General features: G+C 43.1%; 1 protein-coding gene across 2 annotated transcripts in view; it reads right to left on the bottom strand.

Annotated features, from left to right (window-relative positions):
* The window catches only part of PRKACB (protein kinase cAMP-activated catalytic subunit beta), a 288,944-nt gene that overhangs the window by 100,732 nt on the left and 173,234 nt on the right, over nt 1–14,978 (bottom strand). For both annotated transcript variants that reach the window (XM_078644794.1, XM_078644785.1), the window contains exons 3-5: nt 14,257–14,385; nt 12,941–13,039; nt 2,020–2,102 (exon numbers count right to left, since the gene is read on the bottom strand). In XM_078644794.1, the coding sequence (XP_078500920.1) occupies nt 2,020–2,102; nt 12,941–13,039; nt 14,257–14,385 (311 nt within the window). The remainder of the gene's footprint in view (nt 1–2,019; nt 2,103–12,940; nt 13,040–14,256; nt 14,386–14,978) is intronic.

A 14,978-nucleotide genomic window follows, 5' to 3' on the forward strand; every position in this document is an offset into this window, starting at 1 on the left:
ATGGGCATGCCAGTGTTTAGAGGGGCATCCAATCCACTGATATCCACAAAATCCTCACACCAGTCCATGTTGATGTCATAAGGGTGCTATTATCATGGTCCTGCGACCTCTTCCATTCCTCCCAGAGTCCAAGCCCATTAGAATGTTGGTGATGGAGTCGGGATGTAATTGGGGAAGGCCTCCCCCCACCACACTTTTAGTGGCCGTCTAACCCTTTAAGGAGGCCCATTCAGGTAGAGGTCAATGAATATCTCCGACATGGGAGGCTCAGGTGCCCCTCATTAAATTCTGCAGGAGTGGCCCATCATTTTACGACACCACTGGAGATGAGCTATTGGTGCTGGAATTAATCCACGTATAATCAAGAGGAGGTTACAGAAATTGAGGCTGTCCCAGAGTGAGGCTTCTGGATAAGTTCGATGTACAGTTTGAATCCGGTGGACCTTTAAGACTAAACTGTTGATTTTGAGCTGTGCATGCGCCTAATGTTTACAATGAGATAGGACGGGAATCCCTCATCAACAGTTATATGCAAACTGCAAAGCAAAGATATCACATAAAAATGTAATAGAAGTACAAAGGCTCAGATCGATGTGAAGAGTAACTAATTGGCCTATTTGAGCGCCCAATATTGGCAATGTGTATTAACTATCACACATTTTTTTAAATAGAAAAATGCACAATGTTATCTCCCTGGTAAATGATATGAGGGACGGACCATGAAAAGTAGACCAAGCCTACCAAAAGTTATATTCTGTGTTTCGAGGATTGCTGAATCAAACCTATAATGCTCTTTTTAAATACACATCTCACTTCTAAAACATATGTATATCTGTACAAGCAATTTCTATGTTTGAGTATTTATGACCACAAGTCGTTGCACCGGATGCAAGCCCTTGAATGATCAACAGTTACACTTCTTAAACCAGGCTCGATATTGGTGTTTGTGCCGACTTGTCTAAAAAATAAATCTTCTGTTTTTCCAAACTTGCATTATGTGTGCTGGCGAAAACAAATAATTCCTGCAAGTTCTTGGCAAATGGTTGCATTAACCATGCCTCCTAGGTGAACACAGGCAATTTGTGCATATTTGCCTACAGCACATGACAAAATGTCAGCGGTCTTACAAGTAAAACAAAACAACATCATCATTTAATACTTATTTTTCCTTCTCGGTACAGGCAGATAAAGAGCAATTTACCAATAATTATACATTTTATTTATGTCAAAGTATTTTTTTTTTTTTTTACCAACAGTCAGGTTCCTAAAGTAAGAACAAACTTGTAGATGTACCAAGTTTTTTTGCAGGAGTTGGCCCAATTTAATTTTTCAAGCAGTGAAAGCCACAGTAGCCTCGCAAGCAATCAAACATTTTACACATTACCTACTCAAAGAAGACTACGGCTGGGTCTCAGGACGCAGGCTCCTGGTCAGTGCACCAAATCTTTGTCATTTGTTCTCAATCTGCGGACCATAATCCTGATACATGCAGTATGGATCAGCAGATTTCAGGAGAGATCACCTAACACTAACTGTACAAGCATTCAATGGGCTGTGAGTAATATTTTGTACACCAACTGAGTTTTTTTCCAATGTGTACAAATTAATGTCGTTTGAGGTATTGACCTTTACCAAAGCCTTGGCTTTATTTTCAGTTTGATGCTGGCAGCTGATGCTTACTAACATTTGCCACCATGTTTAAACCCACTTTTCTACATGATTTCAATTAGCAGCTATTGACATAGTGATGAGACATGTTTTAATTAGACCTACAGGCCATTTTTGTCGGTATTGCAGTGAATTACGAACTGTACAGGTTTATATTTCAAACTGCTGAGCCTTTGGCACTAGACCTATCTAAAAATCAACAGTTTTCATAATCAGTGATGTTTTCAGACTAAGGTTTGCATGCACATGTTCAGCTGGGATGTTCAGTGATAATAGATTTAAAGAGGTTGTGCATGTATCCTTATATTCAATTTTTTATTTGTAACTTCAATCATACAAAAAGGTGCTTACCTGAACCTTCCAATTCGCCTTAAATGTGAAAACATTTCACCACCAGGGACATATTCCATAATCATGTATAAATTGGAGTTGTCCTAAAAATTAAGATACAAATATAAAAGTTATGTCAAGAGTCAAGCATGTTTGAGAAAAGATTTAAAATATAGTTCCACTTTAAAACATAATGGAAATGTGAACGCTAAACTAGGGAAAATTTTCATGTAAACATCACAAATGAGGGCTTTTAATTAATGTGCATCGCATTATAAGCACTGTCATTGTGTGACAGTGTAAAAGGGACTTTAATAGATGTATATCAAATTATAAGAACAATTATTGCCACACTGTGACCATGGGAGCTATTATTTTAATCACATGTACAATAAGCTGCGATACAAAAACGAAAAAGACAAAGCTCTTAGTATATTTATGACTTTTTAAAATTAATTTGCACTCGTATTGTACGATATTTCTCGAATCAATTTTGACTAACTGTGGAATAAGTGCACAAGAACGTTATGTTAAATTGGCTTAGCTAAATATAAATATGTTAAATTGTCCTGATGCTGTGAATGCTTACTGAAGTATGTAGAACACAAAGCATAAGTAACCGCTATGATAACACTGATAGCCTTGTTGCCCCTCAGATGCTAGGAACGACACTTCAGAAAATACCACGGCAATTTGCACAGCAGAGTTATATTTTAAAAATTAAAAGCCTCCGAGCAGGAGAACTCTGGCTCTCTCTCCACCAGGTTACTTTAACAAAGTCCAGTTCTCTTTACATCCATCCACATGAAATTCAAAGATATTTACTACCCGAGCAGTAGTTGTCTAGAGTACGTAGTTGGAAAGATAAATACATAAATGCAGATGCTGTATGTTTTATTTCTAAGGAGCCCACCACTGGTACTGCTCAATGCCAGAGTTTATAATTCCAAGACTTTTTACCTCGAATCCACCTCAGGGGCTCTTTGTTTCATATCTAGGGTTCTCACTTTTGATGGAAAATGCCACCACAGGGTGCAACTGTCATTAGAACATTGGAATGTTGGGAGCTCCATCTCGAGGAGACTAGAGACAATCTCCCCGAACGACATGACAGTAATGTAATGTGTATACTTGTAAAGCGCACTGTTGCCAGCCGGCATCCTGGCGCTGTATACCGCTGGGGAACCCGTTTTGGCTTTCCCAGTGGGATGGTCCCTGCTGGGAATCCCCGAGGTGGAGCCAGGCATCCCCGGCGTTGAGGGGGCCGTTGTGGAGATTAGGCAAGCTAATGCCCAGAGTTGCCGAGTGCGACCCCTGGTTAGAGTAGGCACCGAGGCGAGAATTATCGAGTCCGCTGACCCTGGTCCACGACCCTGCCGCGTCGGGAATCGAACCCTGGTCCCGGGCCGACTTCTGCTTCCGGGTCTGCCGCCTCTAACCAGTGAGCCACACCACTCCGCCAGTACTGGCGGGGGACTTCAACCTGCCACTAGACTACACCCTTGACAGACAGTCGACGTCCCAAGGTTGACCCCCAGCAGCACATGGCACGTTAAACATATGCAACAGATTCAACCTGAAAGACCCATGGCGGCTACAACACCCCGACACCAGAGACTACACTACAGAGATCACCCACCTGCTTGTTGCAATACTATATGGTGGTGGTAATGTCCATGAGAACCTGAACCAGTCTTCCTTTATTGAATGGAAAGAAGGCTTTCAGCACCAGGCGTAAGGCCCACAACTCCACAAGGCTGATGTTTAGAGATGTCTCTGCCAGAGACCAAAGTCCTCTGATCTCCAACACCCCTGATGACTCACTACCCTATACGGGAGTGGAATCGGTCACCACCTAAGAGACTATTCCTTTCTTTAAAAAAAAACACCTCTTCATATTGCTCAACATGTAGATCATAAACAATCAAAAACAGGTAAAATGAGTGATAAACAGGATGAAAAAAAGTGCTTGGTGCTCAAACTTAATGATAGTTAATGCGAATTGCAAAATACATAGTATCATCAATTGTGAATACCACCCGCTAAAAATGTCTTAATTACAATTAACACAGGTTTTGTATTAAAAGTTAATGGCGATTCAATCTGATGTTAATTAGGGATCATCATCAGAACTTAAGTTGATATTGGCCTGAGACAAAGCAAGCATATCACATCCTCATTGGTACACCTTACATGATGACCATGAACGTTGGGCTTACGAGATGCACAACAGTTGTGTTTCGCACCGCAATTCAGTGATGTCAGAATCAGCACAGTAGGATAGTAAGTACCTCAGGCTGGAAGGGGCTTTAAAGCCATACGTCAAGCATGCCTCACACAATTCAAATAAAGTCGTAATCGCAATACAGTATTCTGACAAAGTCACCGCTTGTAATAGCCGCATATGCGGAGGAAGAACGGACAGCAACCGATGGCTGTACTGATTAAGGAGGGATTCGGGACGCTAAAGGACTGACTTATGTCTTCTGAAATAATGCGACAGGGTTACATTCATTCTCCTTCTAGAAGCAATTTATGAATACTGTAGTCTTCAATGTCCATGTTTTAAGTCTCTCAGATGTCAAAGATTCAAATGGCTTCAGGGCCAGAACAAACAGGACAACAATGTAATTTCGGATTAGAATAAGCATTCCATCTAGAGATCTGTGTAAAGACTATCCTCAAAATAATACCTAAAACCAATCACATTCTCTTTGGGCATTAGTCACATCCAAAAAGGACCTGTAAGACGCTCTATCTGGATAAACTACTTTTCTAAGAAAATGGAAAGAACATGCATCAATATACAAAAAAAAATATCTGGTATTTTTTGAAGTACAAAATGGCAGAACCTGAACCATTTGTTTTACACCCTGCCTTCTGGTAGATTTGTTAGTAGCTGTCTGAAGAACTGTAATATTGGTTTGAACAAGTGATTAAAACTCAGACGCTAGATCATCAAGGGGAAGAGTGGAAATTTGTTGCACACTAGCATTGCTACCCAGCAGAGGTGTAGTGAAGGCAACTGTGAGAAGACTATCCACAAGGAGGGTTTATCGGATGTTAGAGGAGGAAAAAATGCGACTGGGAATCTGATCTACCTCATTAGATATAGGAAGTAGCAAATACAAATTAGTTGTAGGGCTTGAGTCAAGTATGATTTTACCACTGGATGACAGGTCTAAGACACACAAAACAGAAGTAGGTTGATGCAGAGGTATGGAGAGAAACCAATCAATTGTCCAATGCTCAACATTAGAAACTTACTATAAAAGCAAAAACTCAAGATATTACCCATGAGATTGGCAAACAGTGATTCGAAATGATGCAATCTGCCTTAAACCCCAGTTAAAACCCACTGGAATATCCCCTACACCCACCATCTGAAAGGACTGACTAGGTGGCGAACTAGAATGAGTTGAACACAACCCTAGTGGTCTCCGATGTGGATGGTGATCGCCTGATCTCACAACTGTATGGAGTGTGCACAACCCTCAAACCAGAAACCACCACAAGGGTGCAGGGGATATGAGTGGAGGAACTGGGAACCACTCTCACAGACAAGATACGGTCATAAAGTTGCAAACAGATTCAAATCATCTCAACCAACCACAGGCAGGAATTATTACACTTTAAATTCATACACTGCATCTATATTGCACCTTCCGACATTGCTAAATTTGATCTTACTAGACTGTGTACTAAATGCCATGCCTCAGGGGCAGAATTTGCACATTTAACGTGGAACTGTCCAGTCATATCAGCATACTGGACCTCTGTCTTTACACGTCATTGCTATGACTGATATAGTGTTTTCCCCTGATCCCCCTGATCGCCCTTTTAGGAAATACCAGAGATATACTGCGCCCCTTGCGTTGCTTCGTTTCTATGACGTTTCTTTAAGCCAAGCGCGAGACAGCGCTCCACTGGGGCAACAGTAAAGCCCCCTCCTCCTCTGATTGGCTTAAAAGCATGTCATATTGCCATAATGTCAGTAAAGATTATGCCCTCCTCCAGCCCCAGAGATATCTCACAGCCACTGCGCGAGTACCTTCACACACTGGGCCCTAATTAAACATCTTAACACTCATTCCTCCTTTCTATTCATATAGCCCTATTCCTGTCTCCTCCATATGAACCCCTCTACAATTTTACTCATTGATTTATTCAATCCATGTTTTCCATGTTTTCCTGTATCTTATGTTGATTTTGCGTCCATGCCATTATTACTGATAGGCGATGTGATTAACAGCAGCTTATTACTGTTGAAATGTTTATTATTATTTGGAAAATCAATTTAGACAAGAAAATGAGTTTAACACCACCTCTTATCTGTCGCATACTACAGAAACAAACAAGAGAAGAGATCCTGCATGATAGGTGTTGGAAAGTGTATTATTAGTGGCGGCAAATGTATATCTCCCACTGGCAATAAGGCCACTAACTCAGTTTAGGGCTCTGAATAGTTCTTTGAAAATTATTTCCATGCTCAACCCTTGGTAGCTTGGCTGCGAGCAAACAGGCATAACTTCAAAGACAAGTATGAAAACATTTAAAAACACAAATTCCATAAATGATTAAGACACACCAAATAATAAAAATCCAACAACAATGTATCTGCCCCTCTCAGATACTTATTCCAAGTCTCTGGGTCATGCAGGAAGGCACTCCTGTCCAATGAGCTGCAGGGCAACACCCCAGGGTGGCACTATATTTTTCCCAGAGAGCACCATTTCTCCACAATTCATCATGGCTGATTTTCCAGCGGAGAGACAAGAGCTGGCTAAGCTCTCTTTCTGGATGGTTCATTTCCACACTGCCCCTCCCCCTTACACCTGCTGCTCATTCCTTCCTTAATCCTTCCACTTGGCTGGGTTCAAAGAGTAGGGCTGTAACTGGACCCACTTAGACGGTCTGTCCCCTCCCCTCTTTGAAGAGGATGTTTTTTACGACCCCTCATCCTTGCTCTGGCATTAATATGTATCAGAACCCTGCCCTCCCAGAATGGCAGTCTAACCAAATGGGCTCCTTATCACCTCATCAACGCAGCCTGGCTAATCCACTTAAGTCTGAACAATCAGAACAGCTTACTGGAAGGCTGAATTTTGGCTTACAGACAAGAAAGTCTTAGAACGTCTTGTCTGTACATTTAGGAGAAATCCTACAATACCATATTGTTGGTTTATCAATACCATTCTAGGAAGTCATTGAATGGTATTTTAGGATTCTCCTAGCGGAAATTATTAGTTAATAACGTCTTGCCATTTTAAACTATGTGGCTGGGGATTTGCAATGGGGAAAAATGACCTGGGCAATTTCTACAACACCAGGGTTTATGAAACATATTTCATAAGAACCCTGCCTATATCTACCGGACCCCCATCCCATGGAACACCTAGAGGTAACTTTAGGGGTTCTGAATATGTAAATTATTGTAGATCCTCACTCCAAAGTGCACCTAGCACCAAGGTTGATTTTGGGAAGCACTTCACTGCAATGTGGAGAGTGCAATTGTACTAACCCCCAAGGCATCATTTTATGAGGATCTTCCTCATAAGTGCCGGAGATGCCTCCCACCCCTGGGACACCTAGGGCAGACCCTGGGGGTACCTAATAAGCCAAAACATTGTAGTTTATTCATTCTAAAAGCCCCAAACACCAAAGTCGAGTGTTGTTACAATTTGCATTTTAAAAGCAGTCCTGCAACACGGCTATTTTTAAACTGACCTCACTTCAGCAGTGCATACATGCAAGTGCAGAAAGGCTGCTAGCCTCTAAACTGCCATGCCCTATTATACACAAGGCACTTAAAAGACGTTTAAATCCCCCTGCCCTATTATGTACTAGGACCTTATAGTAGAGGTCATGCCAATCATAGGGGTACCCTAACCCATAGTGTACCCTAGTGTATGTAGGTGTTTTCACTGTACTCAAAGTGTTTTTTCAGCATAGCACTGGCCCAGGGCCTGGTTAGGCCTATCCCAGGGTCAGTCATTTTCAGTTACCATAACTATCAGCCAGCAAAAAGTTGGGGCTGTCCAATGCACAGGATAACTTTGCAACAAAAGGATTTTGAGAGGTAGAATTCTTTGGTACTTAAGCTCTAGAAGCTTGTGAATTACAAGGAGTTCATCAGAGGTCAGATGCAGGAAAGGAAGAGAAGACAAGAACGTTGGACCAAGCCTAAAGGACTAGTAACTTACCTTTGATAACATCTTATCTGGTAGAGACATTATCTGGCTGCAGATTCCTTTCCTTTGAATTTCCCAGACGTCAGACTGGATCCAGACGATTTTCCTTTGAGCAATACCTCTGCAAGCCAGTAGGTGGACTGGAAGCTCCGTGTGACGTCATCCGTACTGGAAGTGACTGCCACAACACCCATACAGGATCTATCTTGGCGTGCTGATGTCAGTTATTTTACACTGCTTTCCATGCCATTAATGCGGCGCCATGAAGAGTACTGGCATTGGTGTGTTTTTAAGAAACTAGGGCCCTGAAAGGGAACAGTCCTGACCAAAGAAACATGTCTGCAGCGAGGGGAGGATGAGTAGGTGGGCAAGAAATCTGCAAATAGATCATGTCTCTACCAGATAAGGCGTTACCGAAGGTAAGTAACTTGTCCATCTGATAGAGACATCTAGCTGCAGATACCTTACCTTTGAATAGATACCCAAGCAATGCCATCCCAGGAGGAGGGCCTGCGGACACGTTTACAATAGAAAATCCTCCAGGAAAGAGCAGCCAAAATGGCAGTGCCTGTGGAATCAAGTATCTAGGCAGTAAGGTTTGGTGAACATGTGCAGGGATGCCCACTTTGCTGCTGAGAGATGTCCAGGACTGGGACTTCACATTGCAATACAGTGGTAGCAGCCTTACAGCTGGTGGAATGAGCCCTTATGCCTTCAGAAGGCTTCTTCTTGGCCTGAGCACAGGACATTTTTATGCCCAGGATGACCCATTGGAGATGGTCCTCGTCTGCCCTGCACTACCTTTCTTCCTTCCAATGTACCGCATGAAGAGTTGGTTGACCACCTGCAACTCTTGTGTGGTCAACGCTCTTTTTAGGTCCAGGCTGTGGAGTTACTCCTTTTCTTTAGAGGAATGCGGAGGAGTGTAGAAAGTGGGAAAGGTGAAAAGATTTCCCTACATGAAATGGAGTTACCACTTTCAGAATGATAGAGGCCCTAGTGCGAAGCACCAACGTGGAAGGGAATATTGGGAGTAAGGGAGAGGCGGGGTGAACGATAAACCCTGTAGCTTACAAACTCCTGGCAGAAGTAATTGCCAGTAAGAAGACTATATTTACACGGCCTTTCAAAAATCTATGCAAACTGGGTAATCTAAATAGGGAGGGTTGGTCTGACAGATTTTGGAAGGCTGACAAAGCCTAAAGATACCATTTCAAGGTGCCCAGAGCAGAGCCCTGCTGGGCAAGGAACAAGCTAAAAAGAAAAATATCAGAAAGGGAAGTAGAAAATGTGTCAATTGAATTTTCTGTAGAATATATTACAAATTTGTTCCACCGACACGCATATACCATCTTAGTGGAGAGATGCCTGACTGCCAGAATAACTTTGAATACTTCAGGAGAAAGGTTGGAAGTAGTCAACTGTCCCGCTCAATCTCCATGCAAGAAGGCGTAGAGTTGACCTGTTTGGGTTGAGGATGCTCCTCTTCTGCTGTGACAGAAGATCCTCCTGAAGGGGCAGTCTGATCGGATGATCGATTCTCATTTGCAGAAGCTCGGGATACCAGACTTTTCATGCCTAGTCCGGAACCACAAGGATGACTTGGGCTTGGTCAAGTGGGATGGACAAAAAGGTGTACAGGAGGCATGAGCTCCACTCGAAATGAAAAGCGTCTCCGAGCGAGAGCCGCCTTGGAACTCCAGGGCACAAAACTGCTTACATTGTGAGTTCTCTGTGGAGGCAAACAGATCTAACGAAGACTGTCCCTAGTAATGAAAGAGACATTTCGCCACCTTTGGATGGAGATACCACTTGAGATCCACTAGACATCGATAGCGGAGTTTGTCCGCCCTGACGTTTAGAGAACCTGCCAGGTGTTGAACCACCAGGGATATGCCCTGCAGTTCTAGCCATGTCCAGAGATGAAGGGCCTCTTGACAAAGAGTCCACGGCCCCACTCCGCCCTGTTTGTACAGTACCACATGGTGGTGATATTGTTTGTAAGTGCTTGTACTAGCTTTTCTTTGATGGAGGGTAAAAAGGCTTTCAATGCCAGTCGGATCACTCGGGGCTCCAGAATATTGATGTGGAGTCCGGATACTGCCAGAGACCAGAGTCCTCTGATCTGCACCTCTCCAAGATGCCCCCCCTATTCCAGAAGTGACGCATCAGTCACTACCATGAGATCTGGTTGGGTAATTGAGAGGGTTCTGTCTTTGACCCAATTGTGGTTCGTCAGCCACCACTGCAGGTCTCGTGTAGGTCCCTTCGAGATCTGCACCATGTTTAAGAGATTTCCCTGGTGCTGCGCCCATTGAAACTTCAGATCCCACTGCAGAGCCCACATATGCCACTAGCAGGATGCAGGAGGCCATAAGGCCCAGCAGCCTCCGAGTCATTCTCACCTAGATCAGGGATAGCCGCTGAAACATCGGTATATTAGCCTGAATATCCTGGGCTCGCCGTTTGAGAGTATAAGCCAGAATCTGCACTGTATATAGAACGGCTCCAATGAAAGGGAGCGTGTGAGCGGGAGTCCGGTGCGACTCAGCATGTCGATAGTGAACCCCAGCAAATGCAGGAGGTGGGAGATGACCACCTGGGGTGAGCCTGCCTTCAGCAGCCAGTCATCGAGATAGGGGAAGACTGGCACACCTGGATCTGCACAGATGAGCTGCAACGACCACCATTACTTTAGTGAACACCGAGGGGTACTGGTAAGGCCAAAGCGGAGCACAGTGAACTGAAATGCTTGTGGCCTACCGTAAACTACAGGTAGCTGCGATGGGCAAGCAGGACGGGAATGTAGAAATAGGCGTCCTGCAAGTCCAACGCTACCATCCAGTCTCCTGGGTCCAGGGCAGACAGGACCTGAGCTAGGTTAAGAATTTAGAATTTTTCCGTTTTGAGGAAAAAATTGAGGGCTCGCAGGTCTAGAATGTCCTTTTTTGGGACAAAGTAGCAGGAATAGCAATCACAGCCTACTTCTGGTTCCAGAACCATCTCTATGGCTCCCCTGGTTAAGAGAGCCATGACTTCCTCTCAGGGTAATTAATTGACCCTTTATCAGCCGGTTGTAGGATGGAGGCATGGATGGAGAAGTGGTCTCAAAGGGGACGAGTAGCCCCCCTCGGACTATCTGCAGGACATGTCCGATGTGAAAGCCTACCAGTGGTGGAGATAATGGCTGATTCTGCCACCAACTGGATGCTTACTGTCTGATATGGTGAGACTAGGAGGGTTTGGAGGCTGAAGCTGCCAGGGGTGGTGGTCTGACCCGAACTCTGGCTGCCTGACCCAAGTGAAGGGGAATGATCCTTGAGACGTAGATGCCTGGACGACCAAGCTCTCTGGGGTAGGGTGGGTAGTGAGGAAATTTGGGTCTCACGGAACAGGGTGGTGGCGGTGGGCAATCGTCCTATTCACAGGAACCCTGTGATGAGCTTGGACCAGGTTCCCAGTAGGACATCCATGGGGGCTTCGTTAAACAGGAGTGAGGGTTCCGATGAAGAAACTCCCGGCTGCAGTACGTACGTCAAGATGTTAGACTTGACCGTCATTGCAGGAAGCTGAAGGCCAAGGACCTCAGTCGCCCTTTGCGCCCAACATATAGGATAAGACGCTTCCCCCCTCCTCAGCCACGGTAAGGTGATAAAGCATGCTAGTATCTAGAGAAGTATCCAGTCCACTGGCCTCACCCATTTCCTCATACCAGTTAATTTCCTCATCAGGCTGGTTTTGTAAAGGGTCCAATGACCCCTCCCCAAAGTTCTCCCACTCCTATCCCTTCAGAATAAGGCTCAGTAAATGACCTAGGAACTGTAGGTCCAAGTACGCAGGGGTAAGGCATCAGGCAACGCGATACAGTCTCCGGGTCATCGGGAATCAAAATCAGGCGGACGTAGCCAGGAGCATCGGCGGCAGAAAAGTTCACAGTGGCATGCCCGACACCGCTCTGGATCCGCAAGGGGCATCTGCCCCAGGGGTGCCAGTGCGGAACCCGATTGAGCACCCACTGACTCCGCAGGATCCAAAGGCTGGAGGGGTCACACTGCCCAAAAAAGAGGCGCAAGGGCTCATAAAATTCTCTTAGGTGAGCAGGGTTCGCTCCGGCTTCCGGAAAATCGGAATTTTGGGAGCAATGCCAGAAGGACCATGAATAAAAGGGCCAGATACATACAAATGTACAACAATGTAGCATACTGTACACGTGTTGTGCAGTCAAACGGAGACTTGAAACATATTCAAAATGTATGCAGCACATAAATGGATGTGGACAGCTATATATAATAGTGACATTATAAAACTGAAATGTAGGCGCAACTTTACTTATTGTAAAAAAACAAAAAAAAACAAGATCTAACTAGCAGCTATGGTCAGCTCTTCCCAATTACATATAAAGTCACGGGCACATAAACAAAAGGTTTCTGTATATGGTCAAGCAACATAGGACAGCAGCAACCTATAAGCCAGCAGACATCTCAATAAACAGTCCTGACCCCTTCATCTACATAAATTCAAAATTAACTGCCAATTAAAGACATCATTTAATATGTCCTCTCTTGTGTTGTGATTTTGGTGTATAGAATTTTCTTGCTGAAGATGTGTTTTTTTTCGATATTCCATTCATGCGCAAACACAAAAATTAGTTTAATACATTTATAATCAAACGGAGAAATGACTGGGAAAAAATGATTTTACAGGAGAACAGCTCCATAAAAATACAAATGCCCATAAAAAATATGGTTTACCTTAAACGAATACTCCAACCGTACAAGAAAAGGGAAATTCACTGCTTGCAATATTCTTTTTTCATTCAGCGTGTGTTCTATTTGTTTCAGTTTTACAACCTACAAAGACAGGACGACATGCTTACAGTGACTCGCTCAACATCAACCACCAGCATATCAAAGAAAGAACTAGAAGAACAATTTTAAAATAAACAATACAATTTTTAGGGTACACTAAGGCTCTAAGAGGACATTTCAAAGACGACAGACAGATTTCCTCACACGTGGCAAATGTTGCCTATATACCAGGGTACAGTAGATGTTACATAGAGCAACATTTCATGCACAATCCCTACAATAATATGCATTCTTGAGGTACACAAACCCTTTAATAATCTTTCATCCAGTGACACAGACTTGTGAAACAGAAATTGCACAAGGTTGTAATGCATAGAGGAAGGAGGGACACTATCATGTGGCGATGAATAAGTTACTTACCTCTGGCAATTCTCTTTATGGTGCATACCCTATCTAAGTTCAGATTCCTCACCTTAAGAATATCCCTAAACACCTCACTGAACCTGGAGAATTTCCTCAGCAATGGTACCCCCACAATGAGAGTTGGCACCACAGTGAAATATTTATTGATCTTTTTTAATTATAGAACAAGTCCTCCCTGGTGTGCCCAAAGACCTTTTTCCTGTGTTCACTCAGGCAAGCGGACAGAGCTCAAAAACAATTGTGATCAGATTTTGGATTTACAAAACAGTGTTACGGTGGTACGGCTGATCAACACAAGATCGATGCAAGAATTACATAAAAAACAAGAAAAACACACATTGAAACCATCAGAAATGTCCAGGAGGACAGAGGCTTAGAATACTTAGATTCACAAAACACACTTTTTATTCACCACGAAGTGCACTGGTAGAGGTGTGCTGCAAATACTGAGAAAACAATTAAAAAGTATTTACTTTTACTGAAGAGTGCCAACTTCATAGGTGAGAGAACACATTTATAAGCTACATGCTATACAGATTAAGAGATGCACTCACATATATGTTCAAATAAAGAGAGGGTGTGCACACCATATACTGAAATCTTTTCACATTTTCACCAATTTTGATATACCAGCATAAAGACATTAAGAGGACATGAGATGTGAAAAGGGCATCACTTTATATTAATACTTAACTTGCAATAAAATGTTTACTAGGTTACACTGCCAAAGATCACATTTCAGTGCTCTTGAATTAAAAAACAACGATTATGTACACGTTTTGAAGAAACTAGAGCACCAAATGAAACATTCCACTACACCAAACGCAAAGTCCGACCTTCTGTTTATCCAGTATCTTCATTGCATAAAACTGGTCTGCACCTTTATGTTTCACCAGCATCACTCTGCCGAAAGAACCCGTCCCTAGGGTCTTTTGTCGTTCAAAATCATCTAGGCTTGCAGTATTCTAAAGGAAGACAAAATTGTTTTAGACACGGATTTGACATTTTACATTCAGAAGGTGAAAAACAATATGAAAAGCAAACAAAATACATTTAGTCCTTAACATGAAGTTCAATTGCTGTAACTAGGGTTTACTGATGAGCAGCTTGTATGTTAAAACCAACTATCATAATCCTCTATGATTTACGGACATTCCAAAAAGGTGTTTTAGATCATTATGTTTGCTTACAGATTAAAAACTGGAGCAATCACCCCAGTTGGTGCCTGAATACCAAAAAGGAGTTTCGATGCTCAATAGGAGATGCATTTTTGGTTCAATTCTTAACATTAGAAAACACAGTGTAGGCCTGTTCTCTCTACAAACAGCTTTAAATTCAACTGATAGGCAAAGGTCGGGTGCAAAATTACTCTGCCTACAACTGCATGCCACATATCTAATGAAGATTACTTACGCCCTTAGACCAAATAAAAATATTGCGTTTGGCAGGTGCACTGCACACCAACCCATGTTCTAAACACCATATGGGCTGATAGCCTGTGAGATGCCCTTACAGATAATTTCAAGCTTACATTGGCCAGAGGCCCCTCATGTGATGT

Source organism: Lissotriton helveticus, chromosome 1_1 (assembly GCF_964261635.1).
Source record: "Lissotriton helveticus chromosome 1_1, aLisHel1.1, whole genome shotgun sequence".
NCBI classification, from domain to species: Eukaryota; Metazoa; Chordata; class Amphibia; order Caudata; family Salamandridae; genus Lissotriton; species Lissotriton helveticus.